This window comes from Alosa alosa, chromosome 1, assembly GCF_017589495.1.
Source record: "Alosa alosa isolate M-15738 ecotype Scorff River chromosome 1, AALO_Geno_1.1, whole genome shotgun sequence".
Lineage (NCBI taxonomy): Eukaryota > Metazoa > Chordata > Actinopteri > Clupeiformes > Clupeidae > Alosa > Alosa alosa.
In genome coordinates, this window is record NC_063189.1 from 6,936,659 (window position 1) to 6,946,423 (window position 9,765).

A 9,765-nucleotide genomic window follows, 5' to 3' on the forward strand; every position below is an offset into this window, starting at 1 on the left:
CCCCTCACTGCTCCCCGAGCGCCGCTGTAGCAAGGCAGCTCACTGCTCCAGGTTATTGTATGCTTCACCTCACTGCGTGTTCACTAATTCACGGATGGGATAAATGCAGATACCAACTTCCTTGTATACAAAAGTATAGCCTACTTGGCCTATAAACCTGATTTACATTTACATATGTTTGTGCCAGTGTCAGAGGGAAAGAGTGTGAAATACAAGGTCAACAGCAGGTGGCGTCAGAGTCATTCTATTAATAAGCTAAATACAGATCTGAACTACTGGAATAGTTTCAGTTTCATCAACTCACAAAGTAAATAGTTTGTTTACAATGTTTAATGTCTTAAATAAATTAAATTAAAAAAAATAAAATTACAGTCAATTTGATTTGTAGTTTACACCACATTTTCGTACAGTTATCAAAACAAGAACATTAAGCATTTAGTATACACTATATTGCCAAAAGTAATGGGTCACCTGCCTTGACTTCCATATGAATTTAAGTGACATCCCATTCTTAATCCATAGGGATTAATATGACGTCGGTCCACCATTTGCAGCTATAGCAGCTTCAACTCTTCTGGGAAGGCTTTCCACAAGGTTTAGGAGTGTGTTTATGGGAATTCTTTAGCATTTTTCCAGAAGCGCATTTGTGAGGTCACACACTTAAGTTCAAATGCGACTCAAGGCAGGCGACCCAATACTTTTGGCCCAACACTTTACTTATATTTGTAGTGTGCGTAGCTTGAGAGCTCTCCTCAATGCTCTCCTTAGCCATGAGGTACTCCAAGCACACAAGCTCATGTGTGCTGGCATAAGCTCTTGGAATTTTGGAATTCAATTGGCTGCATGAGAATCTGTTTAGACATAAGTAGTTGGGAGTAGTTGAGTTTAGTGTCAGGCGTGTCCTGTTGAGTTTGTTATTTGGGGCACACACAAGCACACACACACACACACACACAGCCTCTCTCTCTCTCCCTCTCTCTGTGGTGTGTGTGTGTGTGTGTGTGTGTGTGTGTGTGTGAGTGTGTGTGTGTGTGTGTGTGTGTGTGTGTGTGTGTGTGTGTGTGTGTGTGTGTGTGTTTTCATGCCCCCCAGTGTCCTCACACACAGAGGTTAGTGTGCAGGCTGCAGGCCTCTGATATTTTCTGTGGCTTCCTGTGCTAATTTATGGCTGATAAGACCACTCAGCACAACCAGTACCAATGGAAAGCCCTGCCACACAGCACGAAAAAGAGAAAACTGATTTTATACCTACACAGGCACACACACACACACACACACACACACACACACACACACACACACACACACACACACACACACACACACACACACACACACACACTCACACACACACACACACACACACACACACACACACACACACACACACACACACACACACACACACACTCACACACATACACACACACACACACACACACACACACACACACACACACACACACACACACACACTCTCACACACACACACACACACACAGACACACACACACACACACACACACACACACACACACACACACACACACACAGAAAGAGAGAGAGAAGGGGTTGCATGCTTGGAGGAGCTGCTTTCTGTCTCTGCCCATGTAAACCAAGTGTGAGGTGTGATGTGGCTTTTAATATTGTAAATCCTACAATTATACAATTAGCCATCATGACTCAGTGGCATTTTGTGATTTTAGCCACTCATGCTCTGCTTCCTGTTATGAAAAATGACACTGTAAAGGGATTTCTTAGTGAGTGCGGTCAGAATCCCTCACTGTCACAGTATAAGAGCAATAATCACATAAGATCCAGAGGATGATGTATACTACTGTATGTTCCAGATGACGTGTAGACAGTGGAACCCACAGCCGTGGGTATATCAACTCCACTCTCACTCCTACCATATTACTTTATTATGTTAGCATTATTACTGTTAACATAGCCTACTAATCGGAAATATCGTCATATTTTAGATTTTCAAACACTCCTGTGAACTATTTTAGTGAGACGTGCATGCTGTTAAAGAAAGGAATGTAACAAAGTAATAGAGCACTAATAAACAGGAAGAATATAAGATACAAAGTATCGTATCTAAATCCACTGAAGAACTGTGTCAAGTGTTTAAGGTGTTGCTGATAGGTGTGAATGTAAGGTATACCTAGATGAATTGATGCTGTTTTAAAGGCAAAGGGAGATCATTCACAGAAAACTCTGATTTGGTTTAGTATTATGTTTGCTTGTTTGTTTTACTGCATATTGTGCGATGAAGTAAAAAATATGCAAATCATTGCACAGTACCCCTACTAGAATGTGTGAATGAAAAAGAAGATAAAGAAATAGAAGAAAAGTGAGGAAATAGAGATTGCTACATGGCTTCCCACGTGTCTGCAGGTCATTCAGTGTGGCACCAGTTGTCTCTCTTCATCTGACCGACTCTTCCAATACACAGCTAGCCTGGGCTCCGGCCCCTCAGTCGTCTCTGTGGACAGGCTTTAGTGCCAGGCTCATTAAGGTTGGCTATTGATTGAGTCAAGATGGAGGTTTATTGACTAATCTGCTCTTCCTCTCTCTGATCCCCCTCCACCCCACCCCTCCCCATACCTCCCTCACGTTGGCTCCTTCCTTCTCTACTCCAGAGAGAGTTGATGGGTGTGAAATAGGCAGATTGATAGGAGCCCTGCTCAGGACTCTCTTTAGCTCATTCTGCTCTCACTAACACTAGCGTTTTGTTTCTGGTAAGTGCTCAGATGGAAGTGTGAACGATGTACTGGACAGAAATGTGTGTGTGTGTGTGTGTGTGTGTGTGTGTGTGTGTGTGTGTGTGTGTGTGTGTGTTGAAGTGACTACGTTTGCAGTTTGCAACCTAATGATTATAACATTAAAAGGGTGCACCCTCAGCATGAAGATGATGTTAATTGGACTTGAACCCCTGAGAGAGGACATAGTGAAGCCATATAGGCTGTATGTCATGGACATGGTAAAGTGTGTATGTGTGTGTTTCCGTAAACGTCCTCTCGGAATAAAACATTTATCTTCGGCCAATTCTTAAGAAAAAAAGGTGCTCATATACTTTATTGTTGTTAGTCAGATTTCATGTCAGAAAGAGAGAGAGAGAGAGGCTATATTACTGTCACTGTATGTGTATAGTTTGAAGAGGGAGAGAGAGAGAGATATATATTTACGGACGGGCATTACACCTTTCCAGGGGGGGCACGGGAACTTAAATTGATCACGATACACTTGACAAAACATTCTAATATGAAAATGTAGATGCAATTGTTGTAAAATGGTGCAGCTCCTTTAAGAGAGCCCTGTGCGCAGGGATGGAGAGAGAGAAAGCGAGAGGGGATGTGTGTTAGAACTGAGATGTGTGTGGAAAAAGTAGACGTGCTGTTGAGACTTGAGCGAGTCATATTCAAAATAATGCAAAAATAAATCCGCAGATAAAACCAATATCCTCGTTCATTTGCTAACCACTTTCAGATAGAGTGTTAAGGAGTTAGCCCCGAAGTTACGGATAACTTCGGCCCTGGACCGGTAACAAGCTCTATGTGGGGAAGTGGAGTTGGTTGGTGCAGCCAAGCTCATCCAGGGCGGGCACAGATGACTTCCAGGACGGGCCCAGCCCCCCAAAGCCCCCCCATGCCGCCGGGACTGACTGTTACTATATGTGTGTAGTTTGAAAAGAGAGAGAGAGATATTACTGTTACTATATGTGTGTAGTTTGAAGAGAGAGAGAGAGAGATAGAGATAGAGATTACTGTTACTATATGTGTGTAGTTTGAAGAGAGAGAGAGAGAGAGTCCAACTTTATTCAATATTTACATCAACGAATTAGCGGTGCTGTTGGAACAGTCTACAGCCCCTGGACTCAGACTCCAAGAGACGGAGGTCAAATTCCTGCTTTTTGCCAATGACTTGGTTCTTCTATCGCCCTCACAACAGGGACTGCAACAGCTCCTAGATCTGTTGGAGCAGTACTGTAAGTCATGGGCGCTGACAGTAAATCCAACGAAGACTAAGTTATGATGTTCCAAAAAAAGCCCAGGTGTCAGGAAGTTTCAGCATGGCAGTGAATGCACTAAAAGAAAAAGCCCGAAGGGCATTCTATGCAATAAAGAGAAAGTTTCACAAAATAAACATCCCAATTACAATCTGGTGTAAAATATTTGACAGCAGATCCTTAAAATTCTGGATGCACCTGAACAGCAGTCCTAAGAACTCACTCCATTTTGAGGCATTGAAAACCCAGGAGATGAACCCTGAAAAGAGTCCTCTGAGCCAGCTGGTACTGGTTATCTAACTCAATAACAACAATTAATAAACATCAAGCTCAGTCCAGCGCTGCTTCCCAAACATCAATTAGAGTCAACAAAATAATGAATCAAGCAAAAGAAGAATATTTAGAGCATTGGACAAACCAAACTAGAATGAATTCCTATCTGATCCTCAGCTCTGTCAGAGATCCGAAGCAGAGGCATATCCTGACCAAGTACAGGCTTAGTGACCACAACCTAGCAATAGAAACAGGCAGACACAGAAAAACCTGGCTGCCAAGAGAACAAAGGATATGTGGTCACTGTCAGGTAGAGAAGGTTGAGACAGAGGAGCACTTTCTTCTTCACTGCGAAAAATATGACATGTTAAGACAGACCTTTTTCATAAACTTACAGCAAACCATACCAAATTTTATAGACATTGAAGACAACGATAAAATGGCCATACTTCTTGGTGAAGGGCCCTCTGCTGCCCTGGCAGCACAATATGTCTTAAAATGTCACAACCTGAGGGACATGACTTAAGTAAACCTAATGTCAAACAGACACATATGCACACAAGCATATGTTCTCACATGTGTGCACGCACGTACGCACGTACGCACGCACGCACGCACGCACGCACGCACGCACGCACACACACACACACACACACACACACACACACAGAGACGCACTCTCTCTCTCTCTCTCACACACACACACACACACGCACACACCCCTACCTATCATTCTAGTATTATTTCTACTGCTGTCTATGTTGTGCTCACATGTTTTACAAACATATATATAGATACATATACATTGTATGCTGTATCTCTGTCTTCTTTCCCTTGTGATACTACTGTGTTATTTGTAACACTAGCTTTGGCAACACTGTACCAAACAGTCATGCTAATAAAGCCCTTTTGAATTTGATTACTGTTACAATATGTGTGTAGTTTGAAAAGAGAGAGAGAGAGAGAGAGAGAGAGAGAAAGAGAGAGAGAGATTACTGTTACTATGTGTGTGTAGTTTGAAGAGCGCATTGTGCACATTCCAGGTGCAGGACAAAATCAACATGTTTATCTTTAAAAAGAAGTCTGCACACTTCTTGATTCTTTCCTTTCTTTTGTCTTATTATGCCATGCTTGGCCTAGAATGAGATTTTGACCCTTCAGTCTTTTTCAGGTTCTGTATGTATGTGTGTCTGTGTGTAGCTTTGTATGTCTGTGTCTGTGTGTAGCCTTGTATGTCTGTGTGTAGTATTGTATGTCTTTGTCTGTGTGTAGTCTTGTATGTCTGTGTCTGTGCGTAGTCTTGTATGTCTGTGTGTAGTATTGTATGTCTGTGTGTAGTCTTGTATGTCTGTGTATGTGTGTAGTCTTGTATGTCTGTGTGTAGTATTGTATGTCTGTGTGTAGTCTTGTATGTCTGTGTATGTGTGTAGCCATGTATGTCTGTGTATGTGTGTAGGCTTGTATGTCTGTGTCTGTGTGCCAGTTTACATGCCCTCCAGTTAGTATGGGATAAAAGCTTGTCATGTTTTTAGGTCACTGACTTTTTATCGAGTAATATGTCATTTATCCAGAGGACAAAATGAAAAATGGCTGATGAAAACACCCCTCCCCTACACACCCTGTGTGTAAGTTTGTGTGAGTGTGTGTGAGAGACAGTGTGTGTGTGTGGGTGTGAGAGCTTTTGATGGTAGTGTAAGCGTGATATTGAGTGAGTAATGACTGGGTCATTAAAGCCCAGTCATGGGATCAATACAGTGGCATACAGACAGCGCCTGTGTTCATATGACCCACTTTCAACCACTCACCTTCCAGTTCCAGTCCAAGGTGGAGCGCGAGTGTGTGTGTGTGTCCATCAGAGAGAGAGAAAAGATGGAGAGTGGTTGGAAAAGAGGTTAGCTCAGAGAAGAAAGTATGACACATGAAATATTCATTTGGTTTGTTTATACATAATGGAATGTTCAACTCCCTCTCTCTCACACACACACACACACACACACACACACACACACACACAAAGTCACCCACACCCACACATTCACACCTGAGCAGCAACATCTTAAATAATCTATATGTTTCTCAGAATACACTGGTTTCACGCAAATTCACATTTGGTCAATATTGTTTATTTCAGCAAATCATACACTGTAAAAAATGCCTATATGTCTAAAAGAGACGGAGTCGAGTGATGGTCCTTGTTGAGATGGAGAGGTGAGATACAGTGAGATCAGAATGAGAATCACAGTTAGGTCAACCGATGGACGAAGCCGAGGCTCATCAGCCAAACTCCAGAACAATTACTCAGGCCTAACATGTTATTTTACCAGTGGATACATGGTCCAATTTAAAAAACATGACTAAACCAACAGATACAAAAATAAACAGACACGTCTTTTTGAAGTCTTACTGCTAACTGCTACAGTACAGTTCAATATGGATCAATTGCATACTTCATATAGAACACACTGATATATATGAATACACTCACACACAAACGGTGTATCTATACACAGACAGGCCCATTCACTCAGTCCTCAAGACAGTCAAACCCAGCAGTCCAGCGCTAAGCTGCCTGATCTGCTTCCTACAGGACTATAGCCTTTATGTCTACCTAAGCCAAATAAAAAAAGTTCTTCACCTCATTTCTCTCTCCCTCTCTTAACCAATCAAAGGCACCTCACTCTAGCAGTCAGTGTCTAACAGGTATGACAATGAGAATATAATGACAGTATTGTGATTGTGTATTTGTGTGTTTATATATTTTCTATATGCAGATTAGAGTTTATGTTTTACTTGAGTAGAATTATTATGTTGACTATGTTTCATCACTGGCATTAAACCATTCTCAATGGAATCCATATGATGTTCCTTCCTTCAGAAAAAAAAGTTCACGCATGTAATACAATGCCATAGAAAAATAGCCTCTTAACTTCTTAAGTGTCATATGTATCAGCTATCTTTGTAACCATAATGCTTTTTCCTTACAGCTCTTGTCTGTCCCCGGTCCGGTATTAGTAGGAACTCCTCTATAAACAACCATGATGACATTAAACTGTATGCTCTCTATACAACCTAGCGGGCTATGAAGTAGCACAGCTAACCTTTTGTTGGCAACTCTGGATGAAAGAAATGAGAAAGTGCAATATTCTACACACGGTCAACACGCACACACCACAAGAAACAAAAGAACACAGCCAACGCTGTGTGTGTGTTTTTGCCATGTGAATGTCATATGCTTGTGTGTGTGTGTGTTCATGCATATGTGTGTGTGTGTGTTTGTGTGTGTGTGTGTGTGTGTGTGTGCATGTTGTAAGGGCAGGTGAATTGCACATGATCTGTGCCTCAGCTAGCTGCTCTGGGGGTCAGGAAGGCGCAGGCTGGCCTCCTCATTCAGCAGCCAGCACAACCACATCAACTCAGACGCTCGTCAGGACACGGGGTGGGACTCAGATGCTCGTCAGGACATGGGGTGGGACTCAGATGCTCGTCAGGACATGGGGTGGGACTCAGCCGCTCGTCAGGACAAGGGGTGGGACTCAGATGCTCGTCAGGACATGGGGTGGGACTCAGATGCTCGTCAGGACAAGGGGTGGGACTCAGCCGCTCGTCAGGACACGGGGTGGGACTCAGACGCTCGTCAGGACACGGGGTGGGACTCAGACGCTCGTCAGGACACGGGGTGGGACTCAGACAAAAGGACAAACAATGCGGAGGAAAGAGTCAAGAGATCACTTGTCATAGTTAGTATGGGGGGGGGTCACCTAGCAACGTGCACCAAAGATGAGATTTAAAATGTTTCTTCTTGTTGTTGTTGTTGTTGTTGTTGTTGTTGTTGTTGCTGTTGTTGTTGTTGTTGTTGTTGTTGTTGTGTTATTGTCTTCTTTTATGAGGTATCAATCATATTCAGTGCCATCATCTTCCTCCTCATCCTCATCATCATACAGCTCTTCATCGTTTAGGTAGTCAGAATCCTCATCATCTGACTGCATTTGAGCATCACCACTTCCAAAGTCACCAGAGGCTTCTGCCACTGGACCTGTACAAACACACACACACACACACACACATTTCATAAAGAAGAAAACAATACAATTAGTAAATGAATTCTGGTGCTTCAGTATTTCACAAACTATGTTGTCTCAAATAATATCCTATGTCAGTAATGCAATACATGTTGAATAACTTTATCAACGTGTGCATATAGCGCACAAATGTACATGCATGTGGTTGGGTTGTTGGTTATGTACAGCAGTGTTCTCAAACTTTTCTATGCCCCCAAAAAAAAAAAAAAACATTCTACAGTGCCATATCTGGATACGCCTACTAGGTCTGGCCTACTACCACTACTATTACAGGGATTGGTGATGCACTGACTCTTCAGTTTCCCACAATTCTGCAATCTCAATTACACATGAAACAATGTTAAATACTTTCAAAGCTGTAAAAAGTTTTGTACAAACACACAACCTCAGCTTTTTTTCATCCTGCTTTGAGCACAGTTGTGTTGCATTTTGAGCATCATTAGCGTGGAAAGTTGGAAATGACTACCCAAAAGATACGCCTGTCACGGTATGTTGTGACAGGCTATGTTGTAAGAATGGAACAAGAGGCTTTTGCGCAATAGCCAAAAGATAATGTGCCTTTATTGTAGGCTAGCCTAGTAGAGTTCACAAGGTGGAAAACGAGAGGAAATAATAGCGTTTAAAATGTCCATTTAAATTGTAGCCTAATATAATGTGCTGTAGTGTGTTTTAAATCCGAAATATTAAGGAATGTGAGGAGGTTGCTATTACAGTAACTTTAAAGAGTGCATCTACTGTGTGTGTGTGTGTGTGTGTGTGTGTGTGTGTGTGTGTGTGTGTGTGTGTGTGTGTGTGTATGTGTATGTGTATGTGTGTGTGTCCTAAATGAGCTGGGTGTTTGTGTGGTATCAGTAGATGTACCACAGCTGGCCGGTCCATGTATGCGGGAGCCTGCCAGTTCGTTTCCATAGCGATCCACACACCAACACTGCCCACTGCTGCCATGGCACTGGTGAGTTTTGTAGAAGCCATCTTCATCACAAACTGGCAAAAACTGACCTGCATGTCCACACACACACACACACACACACACACACACACACACACACACACACATAATGAGAAACTTTGGCCCTCTTTTCATACACTATGGCTTGAAGGCATGATCATCTCTCCAGGTCGCACTCAGGAGAGTTTAAAAATATCCTACTCATTTCATACTTCACACACACACACACACGCACGCACGCACGCACGCACACACGCACGCACACACACACATACACACACACATACACACACACACACACATACACATCAAATATGACCTTCTATTATAAAACTAGCACTGCACTGTTAGATATGGTGTGTAGGTCAACAGTCTTTCAGCACACTGGCATGAACAAATACGCTAACAAACACACACACACACACACACACAAAATGCCAAACATACGCCCT

At 42.6% G+C, this 9,765-nt stretch overlaps 1 protein-coding gene across 2 annotated transcripts in view; it reads right to left on the reverse strand.

Annotated features, from left to right (window-relative positions):
• Positions 1-6,386: 6,386 nt before the first annotated feature.
• Positions 6,387-9,765, reverse strand: part of spock3 (SPARC (osteonectin), cwcv and kazal like domains proteoglycan 3) — a 24,438-nt gene continuing 21,059 nt past the window's right edge. For both annotated transcript variants that reach the window (XM_048253166.1, XM_048253156.1), the window contains 2 exons: positions 9,226-9,363; positions 6,387-8,318 (listed from right to left, as the gene is read on the reverse strand). In XM_048253166.1, coding sequence (XP_048109123.1) covers positions 8,176-8,318; positions 9,226-9,363 — 281 coding nt within the window. In that variant the 3' untranslated portion in view covers positions 6,387-8,175. The remainder of the gene's footprint in view (positions 8,319-9,225; positions 9,364-9,765) is intronic.